Consider the following 27841-nt stretch of genomic DNA (forward strand, 5'->3'; position numbering starts at 1 on the left):
AGTTTAGTAACTGGAAACAAAGATACGTGCAAGGAAACTGTGACCATAACCAAGAGATAACTTCCCTGGCCTTATTTTAGTTCCATTTAAAAGACAGCAGTAACTTTGGGATCACCCTGAAGCCCTACCTAGCTAAACAAGCCTTTGCTAATGAGCACCTCAATGAATATGGAACTGATGGATAAAAAACCACAGCAGAACTAATGAGGAACAGAAGGCACTTCCCATTTTAGCTCAATAATTATAAACATTAGAAGGCAACACTGAAAGGAATTCACACTGAGGACTGAGAGAAGCCCACCCCACTGCCCACAGTCCAGCTGGAGATGAGCTTTCCAGCCCCCTGGGGCAGCCCTGTCCTTTCTCAGAGGGCTGTGCCAATGCCAACAAGCAGTGCCAGCGGCACCACTGAACCTGGATAATCAAAACGTGCTTATCCTCTGTCTACAGCATGAACTGTTCCATTTCTAGTCATTTCTCTTCAAAATGCTTTGCAATGAAAAAACACCTTACTGGAAACATCCCCAATATGTCAATACTCCAAGGATCACAATAAGCTGCAGAGGGGCTGTTTTCTTGGATTAAATACTCGTGTTCCAAAGAAGTGTCAGACACATTGCTGGAAACCACACCTGTGTGAAAACTAGTCAAGGTACATCAATTTTTTTTAGAGCCAGCCAGTCATGACGGTATTCATTACAAATTCCCAGTAAATCATGCAAGGGTAATTTGTAAACAGTGTTTTAATAAAGAGGAATATACAGGACTTACGAGGAGAGGTAACAAGAGATCTATCCTTCGAAGCTCTTGAGTCCTGTGAGGACAATGTTTCATTTTCTCCTCCCTAACTCCATATTAATGGCATCAAGTAGGAGATTTGAACTCAAACTCAGCTGCCACTTCTGTTTAAAAAGGTCTCGTGCAGCAGGAGTGGCTTATTAGAATGCCTTTGAAAGAGGGCACAGTTATTGCTCAAGAACAGCCTGTCTCACCACACAGAAGTGCTGTATAAATGTCAGGATGCTTACAGAGGAATCAATTCTTCCAGCAGAGGCAGTTTATTAACCACACAGTATTTGTGTATTATGATTTAGCACAAAGTACATTTAAATTGCCAGACTACAAACTCCTTGAAACAACCTCTCCGAAGGGAGCTGCCACGAGTGCATCGGATGAGTGGGACAAGTTTTACCCTCCCTGCAGTTCTACAAAGTAATGGGCAAGGACAGCCCTTGCAAAGAGCAAAGCCATGGAGTTCTACCACAGCAGGAACTGGCTAGGGTAATAACAGCACAATAACAGCTGTCATTCCAAGAATAACACTGATCCTACATAAAACTGAAGCCCACTGAGAACATCCCAACTCTGTCCCTTCCCTTCAGAGCACAGGGCTCAGCATGGGAATCACAGGGTGCAGCACCCCATTCCTCTTGAGCCAACACTTGCACCTGGTGGCAGACTTTAAAGATTATGGAATTAACCCCAATTAAGGTTCCATAGAGTTATCTTTATGCAGGTAATTCAGATCTTGTCCTGCTCAAGTTAAACTGATCAGGATCACTCACTGAGGTCTGAAAGACTTACTAAGCTCCTTATGACAAATCAGAGACAGCTTTCTGGCACACAAGGCCAAAACATCTAAATGCTTATCACTTCCTAGAACTCACGGGTATAACTGACTGTAACACACTGAGTTTCCAAGTACAACCATCTTTGATCATTCCAAAAGTCATTTCTTTATAAATCAGAGAACTGGGTTGGAAACTTCCCAATAAACCTAGAAGATAAAGATCACAAAATGAGATTTCCCCCCCACCGACACAGGATGTTCTGAAGTAACTGATTTACAGAATACTTTTAAAACAACATTATCTTTTTAAACCTCTGTTAAAAGTTAAACTAGAAGATGATGGTCCTACCTTGATGGAAGCAACGTGGAGCAAAGTCTCTCCTTTGTAATTTCTTCTGGAAATTGTGTTGCCACCAGGGGATTTCAACCCAGAAGGACTGAATGGTATCGATACTTGACTGCAAGTCTTAGGAGTAGATGGAGTAGAGGGAGATTTTGAAAGTGAAGGACTATCTGTTGCTTGAAGGACTGCAGAGCTTCTTGTCTTCCTTACAGTACCAGTGAGTTTTGATGCAGAGGAAGAAATCTGAACAGGTGTCTGGTGTTCAGTTGCTGGGGAGATGGGGGAGCCCTGAGGTAACTCCTCCAAGCAATCTGCCTGCCTGCCTGCCTTCCCAGCAATGCCCCTTTCAGATCTCCTCCTCAGTCTTTTAGGATGAGGAGTGACCTGAAGCCCGGGTTGCTCCCTCCCACGTTTTAACAGCGTGGTTTCATTTTCTGTTGACAGCGAGGTCTCTGGAGCACAATTGTTTTCTTTGCTCTCTTGTGCAGGGCACACAACCTCACTGTTATCGTTCTTCTCTGGGGATTCTACCTGTGCTGGCATTTCCACATTTCCTGTATTTTTGCTGGAGTCATCTTCCTTCACAGCCTCCTGCTGAGGTCTCTCTTCGGGGCTCTCCAGTTCCGGAGTGCACAGGATCACTGGCTGACTGCAGATGGTCACACACTTTTCCTTGGGAGTCTTCTCCTCAACTCCCTTCTGCCCAGGCTTCTCTAAGCTCCACACTTTGTTAATGTCTGCCAGATGTTTCTTCTTCATCTTCTTATTCTGCCTCTGGGTTGGTTTTTTTGTCAGCTCAGGGGGCTTTGGGTGAGGAGGGGAAGGAAAGAAATCATAAACTGAAGATGTGTCCTCACCAGGGTCACTTATTTTAGTCTCAGGCTGACTCTTGTTCAGGACACATCGGATCTTCCTGCTTCTTGGGCTGAACCACATTTTTATCTGTTCCTTCTTGTTGTTTTTGCCCAAGTCTGAGTCAGGTGGTGTGGATGCATCTTCTGCTGAATCTAAGTGCATCAGGGAAGAGGAGAAATAATTATAGAGTTACAAAGCTCTACAGAACATCATAGAGCAAACAAAGGTCATAAAAACAACTGCCATAACTGCTGAAGTGTTACTAAACACCATCTAAGAGTGCCTTCATTACTTCTAAGAAGACACTGGTAATGCTTTAAAACCCCTGGCAAGGTCACCTGCTGCTCTGGAGTTCAGGAATCCTAGTGCAGCTCAAGTGATCCACTGGGCAAGTGAGCATCCTGGTAGAGAAATTCCTTCAGCACATGCACAGAGGATTTCTGATCATCTCAGAAAAGGACAGAAGTTGGTTCTCTCCCTGAGTTTTCCTTGGAAATAGGTTTAACGAAGTAGTATGTGCATACACAAAAGAGCACAGAGGCAATTTTCTAAAAAGATAATATGGTTCATCTGAAGATGAAAAAGAATAGCTCTAGGCAAGCAAAAATAATATCCTTAGAAAAGTGTTGAACATTCCTGAGAAACATTGACTGATTCCACAGATAGAACAGATGAATCAGAGGAATACAAAGAAAATCTGTAAGTAATTGTGTCCTGTCATTTGATCCTTTACCCCTTGGTAGTAAGTAACTTCAAGGAAGCTAAACATTTTGATGACCTCAAACATTTCTCTAAAAATATGCAGTGGAGCAATTTTATAAATCACACTGTACAGCACATTACAAATCAATAACCAAGATGACAGAGGAATATCCTGTACTCCCAGCAAATAACAGCTGAGGACAAGAACTATAAATACTGTTCTCGATGGCTTAAGAATAAATTAAGGAGCAAAAAGTGACCTCTAAGTTAGACACTAATTTAATTAGACAACTTTTTTTGGTGCAAAAAAACTAGAACATATTTTTTACCAATTTCTTCATGGAAACCCAAGTTATTTTAGGCTACTTGGACAAGTCCTTCAAAGTAAATGCACAAGGCATTCTTCCTGTTGCCTCAAACCTCAGGGACAACAATGCACAAAAGTCGTGGTGATTTACAGCAAATCAAACCCAAAACCAACATGAACTTTGCCTAGTGAGGAAAGTTATTTCTATTTTTTTTTGAAACAGAACTAAGACCAAGATTATCGTGGGGGATTAAATGTTCTTGAAATAAAACTATACAAAGCCTCAATTATTAAAAGTGACAGACACTCACTGCAACAATCTATCACTTTCACTTGGTGCATTAACTTTCAATGGGTAATTTATTTTCTCCACACCTTCTCTTATTTCTGGTGTTAGTAACCATAGCCCATTTTCCACAGTAAGCTGTGATAAACTCACAGACAGCAAACAAACTAGTCCCAATCCCTTAGCCCTGAAAATGTATGTTTGAAATTTCACTTAAAAGAGAACTGCATTGCTAGTAATTGAACACTAAAACAGGCATTTGCAGTTTTCTTTTAAAGTAATATTTCAAAGTTAAATGTTTCCTCAGTCTTGATTTCAATTACCCTACTTACTCCTTGAATTAAAATATGTTACATATTAGATTTAGCCAGAGGAACATGTAAGCCATCAGACCAAAAGTCTTTAGGAATACAGCTTGAGGCTAGCTAATCAATCATTTAGGTATCTAAAGACAATCATCAAGTACAGAACTGCAGCTATTTGGTTTTCTGTAGGGGTTGGAGTTGGTGCAAACAGGAAGAAAGGGACCAAAATTGAGACTGAAATCTCAGAACTAGCTGTCTCTGAGATCGTATCCAATCGTGTTCTGACAATAACATCTAAAAAAAGGAAGAGCTTGATTGCAAACAGATGCAAAATATAAAACACAAGTAACTATTTACTTGTCGTGCCTTCACTGTTTACACAACTAGCAGATTTCCTTGCAAAATATTTACCTTGCTAGAACCATCAGTCTTCCCCAAGTAAAGAGACAGAATAAAATCAGCTTGCAGAAGTAATTTGTGCAACAATTTTGTGATGGCCAGAATTCTTTCTGATGTGTATAGCACAGCGAGGCTTTAAAGTCCAAGTGACAAATTCAATCAAAGGCACTGCCCTTCAGAAATAAGATCTAAAGCAGCATAACATGGTGAAGAATTTACTCTGGAAGCTCGGGACATACCACTTCTGGCAGCAAGAAAGCCTGGGAACAATCCACCACGAGGGTTCCCAAACCAATCTGTTCATTACTGGCTGCTCAGCAGGGCCTTGTTAGTCAGGTTATTAAAAACCTGCTGAAAATATAACAATACACCAGATAATCTCCCAGAATTATTTTTCCTCACATGCAGCTACTTCAGGTGCAAAAGAGCACACTGCATGTTGTAGAACAGGGGGGCACCTGAGAACACGATGAGATGACCACACCTGCTGTCAGAGAGATCCATCCCAGCACACCCGGGGCACCTCCACAGCCTGCTGGGGGAGAAGCTGCCCTTCTGCCAGGCTGGGGGGTGTCTCCCAGCCATTCCTCCATCCTCTGGAATACTCTGTAGCTAATGTCAACTGTACCTGAACAGTAGCATCTGCAAAAAATGGTAATTCTTAGACTCTGCTACCCTTTCCTCCGTTTCCAAAGAGGACAACAGAGGGAGCAGAAGTAATTTGGTCAAATGACCAATCTATCCTCCCTGAAAATTGAATCTTTTGATGGACCCAGAGCTGTGAGAGGGAGACAGAGAGAAGAGGCACAGTGCTAAGATGATGAAAGGAAGTTCTTATGGTTTAATATGTAAATGTTAATTTATATTAAGAGGGCATTATCCAGCAGCTAAGTGCATTCAGTTAAACTACCTTCAGAGAAAACTGCTCACAGAAAAATCGATCCCAATGAATTCTTTGCTGTCTCCAAGCTGGAAGCCAGAGCTTGCATCTCAACAGGAATGAAAAAAAATTACTATATATGATTTAGATTTAATTATCTTTTTAATACATAAGTGTCCTCCCAACATTTTTTAGAGATGCATTGAGACAAGGTAAATCAGTAGAGCATGCCTTACTAATCCCAGATTTTAAGCATCTGCAATACTGTAAAGAGCATGCACAATAACAGTATTAGAACCAGCCTTTAATAAATGCAGTAAATTTACTCTCCATTACCTATTAAACGTAACATTCATACACACAATACATTAACTGAATTCTTTCTAAATTAGACTTATTTGCACATAATAAGCACACGTTTCTTAATGCTGACATTTAATAGAGTTGAATTTCTTGAATGTTAAAAGAGTTGAGAGTAGAAAAAAATATGAGGAGATAGGCAGTGCCTTGCAACTAGAGCTCCATCTCCAAGTTCTGCTGCACTGCAATAACAGGCTAGAGCAGGGGAGAAAAAAGGAGCAATTAGAAAATGTGGTTTAGCTATCATTAATCTGCATCAAAGGAATATAATGATGCACATTGTGTGCCTTTCAAATTATTCTCTATTACGGGTTTCAGAACAGAAGTTGAGAAATCTCTTTGACAAGCTAGTCCCTTATTAAAAATCAAAGGGAAGAGCTTTGGTACCATCTGTGCAACATTAGTGCCTTCACTGAAGAATGATTATTTTGCAAGCTAAGTATTCAACACAGGGTGGGGAAAGGGAGAAATTCCAACTATTCAAAACCTCATCTTTAGCTATTATGAAAAATGTTACAGCACACATGAAATGCAATGTAATCTGTTACAACAGAAGTTCAACATCTTTCCCTCCACATCAGCAAACGCGAAACTAAGTCATGATACTATAAAGGCTGATAAAAAGTTGATCTCTCCCACTGTCCACCATCATCAGCATGAGCTTAGGAAGCTCTGACCAGCACCTGCAAGGTCCAGCTCTGTCTGAGAAGAGGGGAGGAAGGCTTAGTTTGACTGTGTTAGAGTGAAGCACATTATGTTACACAGAATAAGGTAAAATCATCTATAAACAATCCTTCTGAAAATCAACAACAATCTCTTCATTTTATAGAGCAAGACACAAAAAAATCTGCTGAAGTATTTAGGAATTCACTTTCAAAACCATCACTGTAAATCAGCTTCCTTCCTCTCTATTGTGTTATATACACTATGCCCACGATTCAACAAGTTCCTGTTGTTTCTCCCCCACAAAGCCCATCATCCCCCCAGAGCCAGTTCTCACAATGCCCTGGGTGCTGCAGGATCAGAGCCAAAGATTTTGAGGTGCAGACACCCACCTGTGAATCCTGCCAGCCACCCAGCTCCCCATTGCCCTTGTAAAGGTACAAACAGGGCAGTGAGAAGGTCACACAACTCTCCTCACCTCGCCATAGACTAAGAATGTAACATCTCTAACAAGTGAACTATTTTTGAGACCAGCATTTGCTACCTATAGTTTGAATTTTCTACCCCTAATTTGCATTTTCTATCCAGTTTCAGGTTTGTCATTTGTCAATCTTCCTTCAGTTGTCCCAGCAGTGTCATTTGTTGTGTTTCCCTTTAATTTAGAAGGGAAATATTAGCTGTTTTGTGCAGCCTTTCCTGAATTACCTGCTGCTGCTTCTTACAATGCACATGCTGCTTGGCAAAAGCTATTCTTATCCCAACGGAATACAAAGTGAGATCCCTCTCATATCTACTGTGGAACCTCAGGGTACAGGGATTTTTGTACTTGAAACATTCAATATGTGAGCTTAACCCTATCCTTTTCAGTCACAGCAGTTCTGGGGCTTTTTAAAGAAAAACACACAACTTGCTGCATTCACTAGCTCTGTCATAGACTAAAAAAAGGGTAGCAGGATGCACTTGCATTAGAAATTTCAGTGTCAACAAGGTTCTCAAAGAGAAGCCTTGATATGAGCCACAACAACAAAACAAGGCATATAAAGCAAATACACAAAAGAGACATAAAACAAATACATGGAAATATTCTTTGTTTCAACTGCTTCTCTTCCTTTCCTCCACTGAAAGATTGATTTTTCGGTCTATTTCCTTTACTGGAACATAAAAGTACAATTTCTGACCTTCTAACAAAAAAAAAAAAAGAGAAGAAAATATTGTTGACAGAAGTACAGTGCTGTAAGAGCATGAAAGCAAGCCCCCAACAGGAGAGGCCCTGATTCTCCAAACTCAGACATATTTCACTTTGGATACATTAAGTTCAAGGCATATATCTATGGGAGGCGACGGATTTGCCCAAGATGAGGGACAACACATCCCAAAGGATTTGCTCTCAAAATCTCTGAAGCTACATCCTGTGATTTTCAACAATATGGGTTTTTTTTACAGCACAGAATTGGTTGTTCTCAGAGGTGTGCTCATTTACTGATGCATCCAAGCCATTCCTGACAGTGAACTATCACCAGCTCCTGAGGTTTTTCTCTTAACCTTGGTATGAAACATCCAAAGGGCCACTGTACTAATCCTTAGCACACTGCAAAGATTACAAGTGGTAGAAAGTCCTCTCCCACACCAGTTCCTAACTTTAGCTCCAAATATAACGCTCTCGTAAACTCCAATTTCATGTCTGAAGTCAGAACAAGGGATGATAAAAAGAACCTCATTTCGTTCTGCTGTTCAGCCACACCATGCAGACTTTATTTTTAAGAACTATGGGACTAAATGTATTGCTCAATTCCTAGTACAGTTAAACATCATACCACTTCTAAGAGTTAATCCATCTGTAAGAGTCCTCCAAAGCATCTAAACAGTATCAATACTACCAATAATACCATGTTGTATTTTAAATGCTTTATTTACAGCATCACAAATAGATCCTCTCAGAGATTCTCTTCCAAGTGTGTTTTTCAAAGCCTTCATCACTTAAAATATTTCCCTGAAATCCTGTTTAAGCCATCATCTATGTTTTCTGTGCTCCAGAATATTTAATCACCATAGGATTTTATATTTATACAAAATGTATTCCTTTATAGTTGGACACAGGCTTCCAGCCTCCTCACTTAAATGCATTCTGATGTCAATAAAGAGCTACTCCATAAATGAATGAAGGTGCTGATGGGATTAGACATAAAAAAAGAATCTTTAATTTAGACAAACATATTAGGAAGCAACAATGAAGGAAGAAATACCTTTTCTATATCTGACAGCTAAATAAATGTTTTCTAAAACTTGATATTACATAAATGCTCCTTCTGAGCTTGCAAAAGAGACATACATTCACCTACGCTTATTTCACCTCATTTTTAACTCCTTTCACAAACAGCCTAAAATTTGATAAAGATGAATTCCCAGAGTACATTCTCTGCAATCTTCCAGCACAGTCAGCAGTGACAAAACTCCACTGCAGCAGATTGTTAGGGACCAGAAAATAAATGAGTTAAGACTTGCTTCCTTCCCCTTTTAGGCAAGGAATGTGCATAATTTTTGCCATGTGCAGAAACCCTAAACTGAAAATCACCGGGACAGCACACACGCCTCAGTGCACAGGAACACGAGGGGTGAGAGAACACATGCATTGATTCTTTAACAGGGCCCCCTCACACAGTGCAGAACATTACACACTGGGGCTCACCTAAGAGCACAGGATATGACAACTGGGGCCCCTGGTTTGTGCCACGTGACTTGGCAATCTCTCCCACTTCCATCTAATTTTGGAAGACAGGTTCTAATGAATTATGGACTAACCCGCTCATGCGGATTTCTTCGTAAAACAGATTCAAAGAATGAGCAATCCATACAGACAGTTCTCTTCAAATCAAATTTTCCAAACATGATTTGGAAGAGCCCTTCGGAATGCTAAGCAGGGCTGCACTGCTCGTTCCCCACACAGCCTGGGAGATGAGAGGGAGCGGCCGGGACCCTGCGGCCGTGCCGGGTGACCCTTACCGGGGCTGTCCGTGCCCAGCAGCTCCCGCAGTTTGCTGCACAGCTGGATCATGGAGTCCAGCTGCCGGTTGATCTGGGCATCCTGCAGCCAGGCTGGCACGTGGCACACGGGGCACTCCGTGCCAACACAGTCGCCCACGCAGGATCTGAAAGGCAAATGAAAAGTCCATTTTCCAGCACAAGTTACGAACTGTACTCGCTATCAACCGCCCCACAGCCAAGCACTCAGCGAGAAGCTCTTATTTTAGCCCTGACAGACCACTGTTGTAAACCCCACCAGGGAGTCACAAATGCAGGACAGCACATATTTATCTTGGCAAGTGACAAGCCAAACATAATTAAGCAAGCCAAGTCCAGAGCCTTGTCAGGACACTGTCATGAAAAATGTGGTGTCTTGTGACTTCCCCAATCAGAAGCTGACCCAAATTTTCAAGAAATGCTAAATCTCCACTGCTGTCTGCCTCCAGGTAACAATTAGGCTTGAACAGTTAAAACCACACGTCCTTTCACACCTGCTATTCTGCAGTCTTCCATTTTTAAACAAGTGCCAGAAAGCCACAGTAAACTATCATTTCTGCTTTTTCCCCACTTAAAATTTTCTTGATATTGTGAAGATTCACCTGTCTGAACACTTTTCTGTATGAAGTCCCACGAGGATCTGCAGGTGTTCAGAGTATTCTATCACTGCTCTCTCTTTCAGAGCACTTATGTCAGATGATCAAGGTGGGGTGGGTGGGGAAACATTTACTTGGTAATGGTCATTTAACACCTGTACCTCCTCAGCAGTACTACTCTCCCCGTATCAGCCTAAAATCTTCTATTCTTTTGATTAGGCCAGTGAGAAGCCCTTATGCTTTCCCATCTGAACTGCAACATTCGAGGGCCATTGTTACTTCTCATCTACAATCTATCCTATTAAATACAGCTCATGGTTTCAAATACCCAAGACTGAATTAATTTTCGAAGTCTCCCTTACTCACCCCTACGTAGCACACACAATTCTAGCCAAAGGCATACAAGTAAATGTGAGCAGATCATGTTAAACACTCAGAGGAACAGACAGCAAGCAATATCAAGGCAGTAATATCAAGAAAAAGAAGATCAGAACCTATTCATCTTGACTCTAAACATTCATACACCCCAAAGCCAGTAGCATATCAGTTAACCAAAACATACCAAAATTATAGCTACTGCCACTTCCTTTAAGGAGAAAGGTATTTTCAGATCTGTTCTCTGCACCAGCATCTCTCCCTCAAACACCACACACGAATCATGCGTTCAGCTAATCCCAAGGGAGGAAATTTGGTATGCAAAAATTGCTGCCAGGTGTGTTTTGTGCTCTGAGTAGGAAAAGGACCTCGTGGCTGAGACACTGCTGAGATCAGGAGACTGAAATACAGTTCCTGGCTCTGACATATTCCAGATGACACTGACAAACCACTTGGAGCAAAGGGAAGGACCAACCAGGTCTCATTCTCTGGGGAAGTCGGCCTCAGGTTTCCCATGCCTGTAAAAGGCACAGCAAAGGAAATGCAGAATGACTTTTATACTACAACATTGCTTAAGTAATTCTAGCTGTTGGGGCTTTATAGTTAGTGGATAATGACTGAGGCTAACCTGGTAGAGCTACACAGACAAAACTGCAGAAACTGATCTTAATAAATATCCCCGTCCATAATAAAACCCTGCTGAGGGAGAACCAGTTCTATTATGTGTGACCTGATTACTGCAGTTCATTAGTTTCACATATTTCACCTCATCTATCAGCAGCCAGCTCTGGCCATCCACCCCGCTCCTTCCCAGGTGTATTAATAAATGTTTGTCTTCGGCAGTGGATCAGAGTCACTTCATGTCAAAATACTGCAGAGTGGACCCGTGCCCTACATAATTTGCTTCAAACAAATTAATCTAAATTTCCTTAGGTTTATTTAAAAAAATAGCAGCTATCCAAGACTCGGTCATCAAAGGACACATCAAATTGCTGCTAAAAGGTCAGGCATACAAAAGAGAAAAGATTAGGTATAACAATAACTCAGATAACAGCAAATGGACTCCTTCATCTGGAGCAAAAAATAGCTGCTAATGAGTGCTTAAGACTCCTCTTAGCTATTCTTTCCAGCCTCACCAATACAAACTGCATTGTCTTCTGATCTTCCAAAATGAAACCACAAGGCCTTAGACAACCAACAACTAAACAATTACGTTTATTAAGCCACACAATCATGTTTATAAGTAACCTGTACAAGCTTCTGGGGGTTATTTTACCAAGTAACCTGTAGGCAGGTCATATAAAGAAAACAAATAAGAAAAAAATTCCTCCAGACAGCAGAGTCACAGAATGGCTTGGGTTGGAAGGGACCTTAAAAGACCAGCTGGTTCCACACCCTTGCCATGGCCTTGAACACTTCCAGGGGTGGGGCAGCGACAGCTCCTCTGGGCAACCTGTGTCTGGACCTCACCACCATCACAGGGAAGAATTTCTTCCTAATATCTACTTTTTGCCAATTTGAAGCCATTGCCCCTTGTCCTGTCACTACACGCCCTTGTAAAAAGTCCCTCTTCAAGAATCTTCTACAACAATTAATGGCCACAGCTGGGAAAGAGCACACATGTCTGGAGAGAAATAAATCATTGTGCATCTTTTAATACATCCATACTGGGGGAGGAGACACTGAGGGCATCTGTCCTATAATCAGTTATTCCTTAAAAAGCAAGTAAATATTTTACTTGCACTTCACCCTTCAGGCCTTCAGCACTGTAAGCTCCAATGAGAAAGGTGCAGCTGAACACAGGGAGTGGATACACATCCATCAGGGAGGAAGGGTTTTCCTCTGCTTTTACTGACATAGTGATTACAGTGCCAAGAGGCAGAGCTGAATATCTAGACTGGCTTACAAGCAGAGGTTAGAAGGTATTTATCCTCTCCACTGTAACAAACATATTTTATCAGGCTTCTCACACCTCTGCTGTGCAGAGAAACTGTTCAAGATATACCACTGACCTTTTAACTCCCCGTGTCTGCATTTGCATGCTGTGAAGAGCAGTGACATACAGGGCAGCCAAAAGGTTCCACCACCAAATGAGATTCTGGGGCACAAACATTTCCAACTCTGCCTGTACTGATGCAGTGAGTTGTCCTAAAAGAGGCCAAGTGACCACCACCTCCTCAGAAGCGCTTTGTATCAGAATGTTTCCAACATAACTCCGTTGTTTTTTTTTAAGCACTCGGATTATTTAACAAACTGTAAACAGAGGTAATCCTGCTATCCTGACGTGTTTGGACGGGCAGGAATACAGGAGGAGCTACAGCGGAGATCTGAAGGGGCGATGCCACAGCACAGCAGGAGGCCAGGGCAAGGACAAGCAGCACTCACTCCCCTCCGGCAGAGCAAAACCCCCTTGGAAACAGGGAGCATCTTTCCAGGCTGCTCCTTTTTTGTTTGTTATGAGGAGAGGAAGAGGAAGAAGTTAAGAGATTACGAGAACTGGAAGTTGTTTTGCACTTCTAATCCCGCTACAGGTGGGCAACCCCCTCCATCAGACCGAGGGCTCCTTTCACACCAGGCCAGCACCCTGAAGCCTAAACCAACACTCTGGCAGGGGACCCACAGGGGGACGGCAGCTCCCGCCTTCCTCTCCCCCTCAGCCCCCCGAGAGGGCCAGGAAGCCCCGCCGGTGCCACCTCCCCGCCCTGTGCCCACAGCACGGCGGGGCGGGCCCGCTACTTACAGGCAGAAGACGTGCTCGCACTGCCCCAGGGACACGGGCTGCCGCAGGACGCCGGCGCTGTGGGCACAGGAGGGAGAAACACGGCACTTTTAACACGCGCAGCCTCACGGCAAGAACCGCGGGGGAAGGAGGAGAAGGGAAAGGGGGTCGCCCATTACCAGCGGGAGCAGCTCAGCGCCCTCTCCAGCCGCCCCAGCGCGGCGCGGGTGCGGGACCAGGGCTGCCCGGGCGACGCCATGGGGGGGTCGACAGTGCGCAGGTGGCCGTCCGGGGCCGGCTGGTTGCCCGAGCGGCCGCGCAGCGCCTCCCTCATCGCTCTCCTGCTCCCAGCCCTTCCCTTCCCGCCGCGCTTCCCGCCGCCGCTCTGAATTCCCCGCCCGCCGCCACCGCGCAGGCGCGGCAGCCACGCGCGCGCGCGCGCTCACCGCCCCCGGCGCTTCCCGCGCTCCGCGAGCGGGGCGGGGCCGCCCTGAGGGGAGGGAAAGGGCGGGGTGGGGGAAACCCGGGATCCGGTCACGGAGTGACGGTCAGTTAGCTTGGAAAAGACTTCTGAGATCGTATGAGTCCAGCCTGTGACCCGGCACCACCATGGCAACTAGACCGTGGCACTGAGTGCCACATCCGGCATTTCCTTAAATACCTCCAGGGATGGTGCGTCCACCACTTGCCTGGGCAGCCCATTCCAATGTCTAATCTCCTTTTCTGTGAAGAAATGCTTCCTGATGTCCAGGCTGAACCTCCGCGGCCTGAACGGCTCCAGTCCATTTCCCCTTGTTCTGTCCCTTGATCCCTGGGAGCAGAGCCCGAACTCCCCCCGGCTCCTCCCTCCTGTCAGGGAGTTGCAGAGAGCGAGAAGGTCCCCCCTGAGCCTCCTTTTCTCCAGGCTGAGCCCCCCCAGCTCCCTCAGCTGCTCTTCACAGGACATGTGCTCCAGACCCTTCCCCAGCTCCATTGCCCTTCTCTGGACACGCTCCAGCCCCTCTGTGTCCTTCCTGAACGGAGGGGCTCAGAACTGAACACAGCACTCGAGGTGTGGCCTCGGCAGTGCCCAGCACAGGGCGACAGTCACTGCCCTGGCCCTGCTGGCCACGCTACAGGCCAGATGCCATTGGCTTTCTTGGCCACCTGGGCGTACACTGGCTTATATTTGGCTGCTGTTGACCAGAACCTCCCTTTGGGCTGCTTTCCAGCCCCCCTTCCCCCAGCCTGTTGCACTGCAGGGGGTTGTTGTGGCCAAACTATTGGACCTGGCATTGAATCCTGTTGAACCTCATGCCGTTGGTCTTGGCCCATCTAGATACCACAATAGCACCCAAATCAATCAAATACCCTATGTCTTTTCAGTGTTTGTGTATCTATAACACATCTAACACACTATAAATATCCCCTACCCAAAGGAGGCCTTAGACAGGTGGGCGGACACAGCATGCTGGGGCTGAGGGCATCCACCCCTCATGCCTGGCACCCAGACCAGGCAGGGCGCCTCCCCCTGTGCCGACACCTTTCCGCCTTGAATTTAAAAAATTCATTTTCTTCCCTCTCTTCTGCCCATTCCCCTGCTTCAGTCTAACAGAAATAACTCACCAGTCACTGTTGTTTCGGGTTGCCGGAGTGGTTTTTCCCTCAGCTTGTGTTTCCTGCAGCAGCTCAGGGTTCAGCCCCATCTCCCACTTTTTACAGGTTTCTGTTTTTTAGGCGGTACCTCCACACACACAGCCCCTACCATCCCTCTACAGCGTAATTACTGGAGCACATAAAGCAGTTATAGCAGGAATTTATCACTTTCAGGTAGGAATACTCCTGGCCAAGTAAAAGATAGAGCAGGAACGCCAGGAGCGATTTATAACGGGCTTACTGACATTTCACGTGGAGAAGCTCCGTCAGTGAATAAGCATCAAGCTATAAATCTCAGAGAAAACATGATTAAAGCAAGCAAGTTATTCTTTGAAGGAACTTCATCATAAAAGGATGTGGTGGTGTGGAGCCACAAAATTTGGTTGGTGACAGTCGTAGAAAACAACCGTCAGAGCAGCGGCCCAGATTTACCTTATCTAGAGAGAAGGACTTCTACTTAAATGAGTGTTAAATCAGGGCTGAAAGTATTTCTTAATAAACTATTAATGTCTTCCAAGAAGGAGGTTCTCCAGTTTTCGGGTGTCACACTCCTCTGCTTTGGTAGTTTGTTCCCTCTGTGGCTCCTGAACACTGGGAATGGTTTGAATTGGGATTTTTATTAATTTTTTTGCTTTATTTAGAGAAGGGTAAATCTTTGTTACTAATATTAGCCAGAGGTGCAAGGAGATGAGCACTATGCAGGATGCAGAATTGTGAAATCTCTCAGCTCCATTGATCTGAGAACATTTGTCATCTGGGGCAAGCTGACCCTTGACAGGGTGAAGCACCGTCACGCTGATTTGAATGATGGCATGCTCAGCCTTTATTAGCAATGTCATCGTATCTCCTAACCTGCTTAACCCCAGAAAACACTGTCTCGGCTTTCTCTGCATCCATGATAACTCCCAGTCCTTATCCATGAGAAGAGAAACCGTGGAGAGTCCTAAACAACAGCCTGTCCCTTGCAGTGATGCTGTCCTTGCAGAATCCGAGCCGGAGAGGGATGGATGCAGGCATCCCCATCCTCACACGTCTCGTTTCCCTGGCACGGAGAGGAGGGCTGTTTGTTGTCATCGACAGCACGGGAGCTGCATCAGTGCGCTTGGATCCAGCTGTGAAAAGTGCGGCTGTGTCTCTGTAATAGCCTGTTGTTTTCTGGTGCTCAGGGAACCCCCCGCTGCGTTAATAGCACGGCGCAGTGTCCCCCTTGCTGACGGCCCGTCATCCCCGGCCGTGCGGACCCGCGGGATCTCTGCCGCCGAGGGAAGCGGCTCTGCGGAAAGAACAACAGCGAGCGTGGAAGTACAGCAAAACCAAAGGAAAATCACACCTTGTGAGAGACACTTGTGGCTGCTAGATGCTCCCAGATCTGTTTCTGGCAGGATCTGACTGCAGTGAGCTGCTGCAGAGCACAGCCCCATCCTCGACTCTCCTGGAGGAGGGAAAGGGGCAGGCAGACATGCCCTGGGCCTGCTCTGCCCAAAGGGGAGCTTGCCCCCAAGCCCTGCAAGGTGGGGGAGTGGCACATTCCTGGTGCCTCTTCCCACCCTATGTGCATGCACCAAAACACCGGGATGCAGGAGAGGGATGACAGCAAGGGGCACAGCTGGACAGGGCACCCTCACTCCTTTCCTTGGGCTGCAGAGGATGAAACTGGGACAGGAACCTGCTCCCTCATATTGACAAAACCAGGATAAACTCACAAAATAAGCTAAATGAGTCATTTTTCCCTTAAAAATAAACAGTTACCAGATGCAACCTTTACATCCTACTACTCCCTCTTACTTGGCTGTTGTGTACTCATCCTGTGCTCCAAAATCCCAGCTCCCAGCATCTCCTAGGGCACTGGGGATACTGAAAGATGGCAAAAGGCCTCGCTGCCGAGATGAAACTTTAATGCAATTTGAAGCATTCAGAGCAGGTTACAAACAACACTTGATCCACAGATCTCTTGAGTCAACCTGGCATTTATGTTCACAAAATATGAGATGCCAATATATACTGTATAGGACAGTAAACCAGATAAGTGCCTCATCTTCCTTCCCTCCGGCTGAAATATGTTTAGTGTCTCTCCCAATAAATCCACGTGTGCACACACAGTCTCCATTGTGCTGAGACATTATGTGGGAATTTACAAACATTTACAACTAAGTTAAACTGAGCCAAAGCACTGCCCTGGGCAGCCTGAAGCTAACAAATACTTGTGTTTGAGAAAGATGTAAAAGTCACGAGTGATTCATTCTCCTTAATTTCATAAAGGTTAAGGAGTTGGCGCTCTCGGAAATCTAAGAAACATCTTCCTCTGCAGTGAATTACTGCTACCAATTGGACAGTCAGGAGCGAAAAAAATGATGCAGGGAACAGAGGGAAGCAAGAAATACATCTCTAAATTTGGTTTATGCAGTATTTAAAGTACAACTAAAGCCATTCCAGGCAGTATAAGGCCCACACACTTTAAAATAAATTTGTTGCATGACAGAAAGCCAGTAAAGCGGTTTCGGCAGTGGTGTGATATAGTGAGACAGCGGCGTTGGGTACGTGCATGAATCAGCTCCGTGCCCCGCTGAGGCAACGATCATCTCCACCGTGCTAAACTGTTAATGTGATTTTCAAACAATGCGGGGCTTCACAGCAAAACCCGCGCTGAAGGATGGGCTGGGCTCGGCGGCTGACGGGGAAGGTAAAACATCCTCGTCTACCTCGTGCTTCATTTCAAAGTGCTGCCCATCTGGTAAAGACCTTTTTATGTAAATACACCGGTACCTGATATTTTATTCATTTAGCGAAGTTCTCCAGCTGTTTTTCAACAAATATACAATTATTACGTGATTCATCATGTAATGGGAAGGGGCGAGAGCAGAGGGAGGCGGTTCCATCGAGTCTCACAAGTCAGCCGTTTTCCTGGGGATTAAAAGAGCCAAAGCACCTGAGAAGAGGGGGGTCTCTCTCCTCCCATCCACCTGAATGCAGAGCACATCCTGTGACTACCCCACCAGGAAAGGGTGCTCAGCTCTGACATGCTGAGCGGCCACCGCGAGTGACAGAATGGATCTGCTTCATCAGAAGACTGGAAAAAAAATGGGAAGAGGAACAGCCTCATGCTTTGAATTCCCTCTTTCCCTAAATGTCTGAATCAAAGCCTTTAACAGGCTTAGTTTGTTACTAGTGCCGCCCCTCTGAGGCCAATTTTGCTGTGCATCCGAGGCCCTGAGAGCTCACGGTGGTCGCAGAGGCATCATGGGCTGCAGCACTGACTTGAAAGACACGGCGCTGCTGAGACCATTTGGTGCAGTAATTGGCTAGAGCCATTAGACTAGCAAGTTGTAGGATTTCAAATATTGAGGGATTTGATCCCCAAAAGGAAATAATAATAATAATAATAATAAAAAAGTCTGTTACACTTTCAGACTAAGCAGTGCAGTCAGCATTGCATTACATAGCATTAAATTATTCGTTAAGCCTCAGTAGCAGGAACATCTGCTGGTGTTAGACATGGCATTTTTAATTAAAAGCAGCGGCAGAGAAGCCTGTGGTTCATTGGTTCTGCTTTCACCGTGCGAATTGCTAAATCCAAAGGGCACTTGTACAAAAGATTTGGCCAGAGCACAAGCTCTGGACCCAGTGCTGCAGAAGCGCGAGTGGAAAAGCAGCTGAGGTGACAGGTAATTTACACCTGCACCTGCTGGGGACCTCTGAGAATGGCCACATGGGGCAAAACTGCAGAGGATTTTACAAAATTGAGACTACCCTTCTGATTTTACCAGAAAAGGGGTTTCCTGTAGAAAGGCAAATAACAGAGAACAGCAAAGCAGGAAAAAAACCTGTGCCCAGCTGGGGACCACATTCACACCTTTGCTTCAGCAGCTGCTGGTGCTTCCCTGCACCAGTGCTGGGCTGTGTGGATGGATGGCGCAGACCCTCCATATCAAGCAGTGCCACCCAGGAGATTTACCTACCAAAGGAATAAAGGCTTGAACAAGGAATAATTTCCATCCCCCATCAGCTGCCCTCCCAGACCTCTCATCCTAAGCATGCCAAGGCAGACCGAAAATCAGACCTGGGCCAGGGATTTGAGCATGGCTGGAAAATGCCCAAGCCCCCGGCAGCATGGATACATCCAAGGCAGAGCCAACCACAAAAAAGCCTTCTCACCCTCTTCCACCTCCCACTGCCCCAAGGCAGCCCCACAAGCCTGGGTCATCGCTAGGCAGTCTGCTCTGACAGGGCTCAGCCTTCCTGTAGTAAAACCTGAATTAAAATGTATGCCAGCTGTCAGGTCTCAGCTCAGCTCGGCGGATGGGCAGAGCTGAGGAGCAGGGAGAGGTTCCTGTCCCAGGGTCCGGGTGCAGAAGCGTCAGCCCCACGGACACGCGCGGCTGCCTCCCCGCAGGCACAGAGGGGACGGGATTTCCCTCGACGAGCCCCGCAGATGGTGTTTGTTTGCTCAGCCACGGTAGAAAAGGAAAATATTTGGTGCAATCTGCTAGCAGACAGAGACAGACATATGGTCGGTGCGAGGCGAGCGTGGATGCTCAGGAAAATGCAGTCAGAGCTCTGCAGAGGCTTTTAGATGTTGGATTGCCCCTGAGTCGAGTGGGATACAAGTCCAGGGAAACCTCTGAAGAACCTGGGTGACTGTTTTGTACAGTGGCTGCTGTGGCTTGAACCCTCATATTAGCCCCACTCTAATTAGTCTTATTATACTATCCCTATTGTACTAGAGTTATTATAATTAACCCAATTTTAATTTATGCAAACCTCAGCTCTGGCTCAACACTTAGAGAAATTCTCCCTGGTTTGATGTCTGTTCATCTGGCACACACAAAACAGGTTAAAAACAACAGAGCCAATTAAAGGCAATTACTTCCACTTTTGGACCCAGTGGAGTCAGGATGCAGGTGCATCATTGCTTTTGTTCTTTACCTGGGACTTATGAGCCTGTTGTTAAATGTATCACTGCAGCTTCAAGCCTGTGGGAAATCTTTGGGCCGGCCCAAAAAATAACATTCTTTTTATTTCCCTTGCAGTTACATTTTAAAAATGCAAAACCCTGATTGTTCTGATCTCTGTTTCCCAGATATCAAGGTCTCTTTCTTAATCAGGACAAATCTCCACCTAAAGCAGCACTGGTGACCTCCATGGGGTCAGTCAGGGATCTCTGCATCCTGAGTCAAGGCTCAGCACCTCCAGCTTCATCAGGATAAAACAGATTCCCAGGACTGCAGGGAGAAATTTGCTGTGACTTCTTAACAGCAAACTTGCCTCATTTTAAAGAATTCAAGTCCTTTTGGGGGGTAGAATGGACCCCCTAACTACACCTGAGTGCTCAAGGGCAGAGACAGCTGCTGTGCCTGAGCACTGAGATGAGGATCCCTGTGGGGTGAAGTTCTGTTGTCACCACACTTAGAAATGATCTGTGGAGAGGGATGGGGGCACATTTCCAGCTCTGACATGAGCTCCACACCCAAAACACCTGGTATGGTCATACTGGTGCATCCACTGGTCTCGCTGTGGTGCATGAGGATGTCAGCCCCACATTTTAGCTTCAACAAACTCAAATTAATACATCAGCAAGGAGTACAGCTGGCATTCCTGGAGAATATGAAAAGTGTGGTTAATGCTCCCTTAATATAAATTAAAATGCTCCTTCCCTGCTAAGCCTTCCTTCCAAAGGCAGGAGCAGAGGGCTCCAGTATCCCACAAAACCCATGCCTCATGCTTCTTAAAAGTGAAAGCCAGAGCTGAGCTGCAAATAAAAGAAGTAAGGAAGTCTGTGAGGTTACTGCAGTGATACATGGATGCAGGGCAGTTTCTGGGAAGGGCCCTGCAGAGGGGCTGGAGGAAGGGCTGGGGGCGTTGCAGAGCCTCTGAAACATGTCCCAGAGCTCCTGGTCTTACTTCTCCCCTCGGTGCCAACTCACTGTGTCATCACAAGACAGATTTTTCTGGGCTGCAGCTTGACCTGAACCTTTGGAAATCTCTCATGTGCGGAGCTCCCAGAGCGTTTTCCTGACTTGCTTACTAACTGGAGGAAACTTAAGGAACAAAAACCACGGCACATCTATATATGTTTACAAGTAAAGGTATATATTTTGTAAATAGGTAAGGATACTCTCCTTTCCATACTAATCCATACTAAATCCAAATTAACATGATAGCAGCTCCGGGTGATTTATGTTATAATAAATAACAGCAACCGTGTGCCGCTTAGCTGATGATTAATGATCCTTATTTACAGTGTGTTCAGCTCAGGTCTGCAGGTTACACTTGCAAACATCAAAGGAGAGTTCAGCTTTCCTTTTCTTCTGCATTTTGAGGCCACGTCGTAAATCCCGGACGAGCTGCCTTGACGGCTGTGTTTTAATCCACAAATAGGATTGCTACAAACTGCCAAAGAAACACCATTCTGACCTGACAGCTACGGGGTGGTTTCCCTTTGGCCAGGGGCAGAGCTGGCTGCTCCAGCCTCTGCAGGGAAGGGTGCTGGAACTGGTGGCTGCCGATGTCATCACAGCCTCCCCTCCAAGTTATCAGGCTCTGTCACTCCAACGTACCATGGTGTAAGCACCAAACCCTGTGTTTGTCCTCTGATTTCCCTATAATCCCTCCGAGGGAAGAGTGGGATGCTTTGTGATACCAACAGCTCCCCTCCCAGAGCCAGTGCACAGCCCCAGCCCTGCACCCACGCTGCCCCATCCTGCTGAAGGGACCACCCAGCCCTGAGCTGCCCAAGCCCAACAGGCTCCTTTTTCCTGCCCCACTCTGCAAACAGGCCCATGGGGATGGCAAAGCCCAGTGGCACAGACCCTCCTGTTTTCATCAGATGCGTGCTGAGCACACATTCAGAGGAATGTCACAGCCTGGATGGATGGAAAAACAGCTTCCCATTTCCTAAGGTGATTTCAAGAACTTGTATAACCACCTGGGCTGGTGTGCTCCCTTACATAGCCCAAGCGAGCTCACCTTGTGATTTCTGCTTGAGCCAGAGCTCAGAAATGCCAGAGGGGGTGGGAGGGAAGTACAGCACAGCAGCTTTGATTTATCAGGCTGATGAGTAATAAGGAAACTTAGCCTCTCCCATTTACCTTGGCAGGAGAAGGGGTGCTATATTGTTCAGAGGGACACTGTATTAGTGTCATGTGTGAGCTGGTTTCAAGCCTTGAAATCACCCCTGTAGGATATTCACAGGGGAAAAATAACCCCTATAACATCTAGACTCTCCAAGGGAGCTGTGAAGGTTTCTTGCTCTCACAAGTCAGGTCTGAAGCCCCACTGACACCCAATAATTACATTTTTCTGTGTGGTGGCAGAATTATGTCATCCTGGCACATGGGATTTCTGGAATGGTTGCAATCTGAACTCGATGTGAAACTGCATGCCTTGGCTCTGCTGCTTCCATTGTCAGGAAAGGCAGGGCAGCAGGCATGGAGCAAACCATCCCATTCTTCCTCCAGCTGGCCACAGCTGAGCCTTCTCGAACATCTCTGTCCCTGCAGGTATCTGGGGGCCCAGCTCTGGCACATTAAGGACCTTTGGAGGTTGCACAGTCTTGGACCCTGCCTGGTTTTCAGCCCAAATCCTCCCAGTGAAGGTCCCCATTGCTTAAATGTCGTGGTATTCCCTAATCCTGCTCGATTTCACACATCCCAGTTTGTAATGCAACCCTGGGGAGCAGGAGGCTCCCTCAGACAGAGCATCAGGGTAGTTTGTAACGAACATACAAGCTTTGCCTTTGCTGCCATCCACCGATGCATGGCAAAGAGCTGATTATAGGGGAAAAAAGCCACTTATGAGTCTGTAATGAGGGTGGTCAAATGCTGAAGGTGCAGAAAGCAGGTTAAAGGAGAGGCCTCACTGCCCACGTGAGGGAGGAGACCCGTACAGCCACTCCAGTATGTTCACACAGAGGGTTATCGCAGCGTGAAGCACCAGCCCGTGAATAAACGCTCCCTTTGCGGCTCTGCCCTCCTTGGAGAGGCTTTGATAATTCCTAGGGAGGCTCTGAGGGCTCATAAAAAGAATGAATAAGGAAGTGAGCCTGAGCAATCGCTCTGTTCCTCTTTACAGCAAGCCTGGAGCTGCCCCTGCCTGGCTGCTCAGGTACGGCGTCGATTTCCCGGGTTCCTGGAGCAGAACGGATTCAGCAGCTCCACAGCCTGCTTTGCAGTGATGGATGGGAATGATTATCATTGTTAATCCCACTAAGCCTACGGTCTCAACTTTTGAGGGTGCTTAAAGGAACACTTGAGGAGGAGCACGTGAAGATGTGTGGAGCACCTGCTCTGTACCCCTGTCAGTATTGACCTGAGGGCACTGTCTGCTGCAAGGTGACATGATGATTTTGCATTAAAATGGGGTCCCAGGGATTATTGACACACACCAGCCCTCAGGCCTGGTGTTACAATGGGCAAAGGAGAGTCTCCTTCAGCTTTATTTTCTCTCTTTGACAGGATTTTAAACAGGAATAGTTCAGAGCAGCCAGACTGTAGGCTTTGACAGGGACTTGGACTAATGCTCCAAACGAGGACCACACTCCTGAGTCACACCCACTGGCTGCTTTGGAGGTGGTGTTATGCTCAAGGCTACAGGTGGGAAGGTATTTTTAGTTCTTCTACCTCACAAAACTCCCTGGAGATGGCTGAGGGACACCTAGAAGTGCTCTGGTGTTTCTGGCAATCCTTAATATTTGCATTGTTAGTGTTTTAATGAGTTTTCTTATCAAAGTCAACTCTGATGCTTCGGCTTCCACAGTTCCTCAGAGCAGGGTATGTTCAGACACTGCAAGAGGGAAACCTCATGTACAAAAAAACTGGGAAGAACTCTTACCTTTTAGAAGCACCTGGATATTAATTGCTTTCCAGAAACTGTCTGCTAGAGACAATTGCTCTTACAAAGCTGAAAATGGTTTCTGTATTTCTCCTCTGCCTTGCTCCTAGTCCAGGCTGGGCCAGCCCAGGGGCTTTTCCCCAGTGGGGGAGCAGGTCACCCATGTTGGTGGAAACCCAGGCATAACTCCTCTGGAGCCCTCATGGATGTGGGTCACCAGGCAGGCCTCATCTCCGTGCTGGTGGTCCTCTCGGCACGTGTCTGCACTGGTGTAAAGGTTCTCTACTAATTGGATGTGCAACCCTAAGGGAACTCCTTTAATTGCATTTCAATCTGGTTGGTATAATTTTAACTTAAATTCATTGCTGTCTTGCACAGGAATAACCCAGCTGGGTCTGGTTATGGAGAGGCAGATCATCCCGCTTCGTCCTCCCTGTCACACACTGGATGTGCCTCCATTTGTCTCTGGCTGTGAAACAGCAGCACACACTGAGGCAGAGGGCTGGGTAAAACCCCTTCAGCTGGCAGCTGGGACACAGAGAGGAGAGGGCTGGGAGCTCACCCTGACCCGCTAAGGGAAGCAAGATCCTCGATGATAACCCTGTCTTCACTTGGATTTTATCTCATGTGTGTTACCATAAATTCTGTCATGCCCTTCCTGTTTCTTTCTTTGGAGTCAGTGAAGACCTGAGCTCTTTCCAAGAGACACTTCATTTCCACCAACATGCTGATCTAGTGAAAGACTTGCTGCTTAATCTGGAGGCCGGGGTAGAGGGTGGGATTGTTGCTTTGAGCCTCCCAGCTTGTGGGAGCACTGCCATTTCCTGCTCTCGCCTCCCAGCACGGGGCCCTCACCACTGCTCTCCCTGGCAATGGCCTGTTTCCAGCGGTGTCTTCCAGCAGCAATCAGCACTGAACTGGGGGCTGCATGCCCAGGAACCAAGCACTGGGGAGCAGTGCCTGGTTTCAAGCGTTGCTCCGTGGGTTGCAAGCACAAGTATCTGTTTCCTCCATCCTGAGCTCCATGTGGCCGCTGTAACTCTCCCATTTTGGCACGTGCCAGCGTGCGGGTGCTGCAGGATTGTAACATGGCGTGGGTCAGGCTCCGGTCCCAAAATACTGATACCCCTTGGGGTGGTTTTGTGCAGCTTCCCCCCTGCCACAGATGTTTTGAGGAGCCTGGTCTGGCCCAAAATGGGCTGCAGTCCCTCTGCTGCTCCCCAGCACCATGAGGCTGATCGTCCTGCCTCACACCAGCACCATGGACACAAGTGGTGGGACGAACAGAGCCAACAGCACACGCTGGCTGTGCCCCTTACTAATGTTGTTCTTACTATTTTAGTGCCATCTTCCTTCTTTCCACCCTCTCCCTGAACAACTAAATTAATTAGAGTGGGTTTTTTTTATTTAAATACTGTCATGGAATAATAATCTTAGTGAATTCAATTTTTGTTTTGTCATTCCCCACTGCTTCTTTTCTCTGTTGTGCTCTCTTTTAATATGCTGCTGATACTTTGTTATAGCTATGCAAGATCACAGCTGTTGTCTGAAAAAAAAAGAGAGTAAAATCATGTTATGTGCTGTTGCCATCCAAACCCCATTTTTCTTCCTCCAGCAGCTCACAAAATAACCCTTCCCCTATTAAGTGCAGAGGCATACATTTTTCTTGGCTTGTAAAAAGCTAGAAAGTCTCATAGCAGATTCAGTGAAGCTGCAGCAGTGGAAGGAAGTCAAAGCTTCTACAACAGGCTGGGGCACATCCTGAGCCTATTATGAGCTTGGATTCTGCAAATTCTAGATCCGAGCAGTGACTCCACAGAGGCAGCAGGTCTGTGGGCACCACCAGCTCCTGTGCTTTACTAGCCACTGAGTTTTGTTTACCTGGATGTGTTAATTTGACCTGTAAACATGTTTTCTGAAAGGACCCAGTAACAAAACCACTCCTGCAGCTCTCCTGAAAGGACAAAAAAAATCCCATTAGACCCTGAATTTATATTTACAGTATTTTGCTTAACATTGGCCCTTCTGGACAGCTTTCCTCGGCCCTGCCAGGCCCTCTCTGACCCTTTGAAGTCAGCCCTCGGTGGTCACTGGCAGCGAGACCAAAGCTAAGCAAGGATCAAGCTGTAGAAGCACCTGCTCTCATCAACAGCACAAAGCCGTAAATGAGGGAGAGCCAGGATGGAGATTTGAGTTGTTGTCTCAAGTCCACAGTTCCAATTACAAAACTGACTTCAATCAGCCTCACAATGCACACAACCAGTCCTGAAATTCCTCCTTGACTCCCTGACCCTGTTCAGCACCTGCCCTGCCTACACCTCATGTCTGTAACGTGTCAGAGCAGTTCTAAATGAAGCTCGGTTGAGGCCCGTGCCGTTCCATTTAACACATGGGGGCTGTGTGACCGCTCTGGCAGGGCTTGCCCCAGCACTGCTGCCTCTAACAAGGGTTATGAGAGTGGCTGAGGTGAAATTGCATCAAAGGAGTGAGATGAAAAGCTTGTTTTCTCCCCGGACTGCAGCTCCTGGAGAGGAGCCGTGCCGTGGTGCACAGAGCGCTGCCGGGTCAGTGTGTTCAGCAGTCTTACCTCCCTGTCCAGGCCAGAGGGAGGAGGGAGCTCGTTGGCTGCTTGGGTTTTTTGGAAAGCAGAGTTATGTAAAGCAAAAATTTCTGAGGGGATCCAGAGAGGACTGACAAGGCACCTGCCATGACACCCACAGGGGAAGATGACAGTGAGCGCTAAAGACAGGGGAGTGACCCCGTCCTTCCCGGGCCGTGCACAGCCTGCTGACAACCCCTCAGACACATCCTCAGCAGCTGCCTTTTAGTCCAGGCTCCGCATTCCTGGCCACCCCTGGAACCACAATGGGCCCTGCTCAGGGAGACAAGAGGTGATGAGAAGCCTGCAGCTGGTGTGCAGAGGCAGGATAGTATCAGCTTGCATGTGTTTTGCCTCGGAATTGAGGCTGGAGCATGTCCCACACCTGAAAGGGACAGGATGAATGTGAGGCTCTGCAGGGAACAGGGATGTTTGTAATGTGGCACAAAAGGTAATTCAGCCCCTGGTGACGTGATATACAACCACCTTGCCAGATGCTTCAACCCCCCAAACAGTTGTAAGTGCTTCTCCATGGGCCTCAGTTAAATTCCCTCCAGGATGTAAACTCGGGCTTGTTTGGACCAATACCTACAGACTTGATTGCAACAGCAGATGGTTTATTTCTACCTGCAAGTGAAAACGGGGAGTGTATATCACGGCCCTGACACATTTCACATGGAGCAGATGTTTCTATTAATGCCAGAATTGGGTGGAAATTCAAAGGATGCTTTTTGCTTTTTTTTCCCTCCTCAAAACTATTTTACTCAATTAAATTGCAACTTGCTGAAGTATTCCAATGAATCACTTCCCTTTTTTTTTTTTTTTTTGTTTGATTAGTAGGCTCTAAAGGGACAAAAGAATAGCTTTGTATCAGTCTCCCTCAATTACATGTAAAGTACATCTGGACAGAGTCTGAAGATCCATCTTTCACTGGCAGTTGCAAAGCCATCGACATAATAAAATAATACTCTGATTGGTATTACAAGGCTGCATTTAAATCATTGGCATTCATGCTCCGAGTCCTTTGCAGGGAGCACAAGCCCTCCATTAGAGAAAAGCTTAATTTTATACTGTGATCTGTGTAAGATATGCAATGAAAATGAGAAAAAAGAGCCTTTGCAGAGCTGGAGACATAATAATAGAAGCTACAATGGATGTCTGGGCAGCTTTTTCAGTTACTTATAAACTGCAGGTGTCAAATTCATTCTGGAAAGAAGCTGAATCCCAGTTTTAATTACAGTCAGCAGGTTGAGGCATAATTCAAGGCTTGACAATACCTTCAATCCATAATAAAACTCCTCCTGCTATCAGTAAGAAGTTTATACCAAGACCAAGGAGAATTCATGACCTCCTTGCAGCAACTAAACCCTCAACATCAGTATCCCACTGTAAAATCTTGAACC

The 27841-nt window shown here is 46.2% G+C and overlaps 1 protein-coding gene and 1 long non-coding RNA gene across 3 annotated transcripts in view; one reads left to right on the plus strand and one right to left on the minus strand.

Annotated features, from left to right (window-relative positions):
• The window catches only part of BARD1 (BRCA1 associated RING domain 1), a 41799-nt gene extending 28024 nt beyond the window's left edge, over positions 1 to 13775 (minus strand). Inside the window, exons 1-4 of one of the 2 annotated variants that reach the window (XM_064660369.1) lie at positions 13558 to 13775; positions 13400 to 13456; positions 9671 to 9816; positions 1920 to 2920 (exon numbers count right to left, since the gene is read on the minus strand). In XM_064660369.1, coding sequence (XP_064516439.1) covers positions 1920 to 2920; positions 9671 to 9816; positions 13400 to 13456; positions 13558 to 13712 — 1359 coding nt within the window. In that variant the 5' untranslated portion in view covers positions 13713 to 13775. The remainder of the gene's footprint in view (positions 1 to 1919; positions 2921 to 9670; positions 9817 to 13399; positions 13457 to 13557) is intronic. The other variant, XM_064660368.1, reaches the window with a different exon arrangement.
• A 7319-nt stretch (positions 13776 to 21094) lies between these two features.
• On the plus strand, positions 21095 to 27417 carry LOC135416968 (uncharacterized). The gene is made up of 3 exons (XR_010431836.1): positions 21095 to 23340; positions 23464 to 23609; positions 24218 to 27417. It is a non-coding gene; the product is annotated as an uncharacterized LOC135416968 (long non-coding RNA).
• The last annotated feature ends 424 nt before the right edge of the window (positions 27418 to 27841 follow it).

This window comes from Pseudopipra pipra, chromosome 7 (genome assembly GCF_036250125.1).
Source record: "Pseudopipra pipra isolate bDixPip1 chromosome 7, bDixPip1.hap1, whole genome shotgun sequence".
NCBI lineage: Eukaryota > Metazoa > Chordata > Aves > Passeriformes > Pipridae > Pseudopipra > Pseudopipra pipra.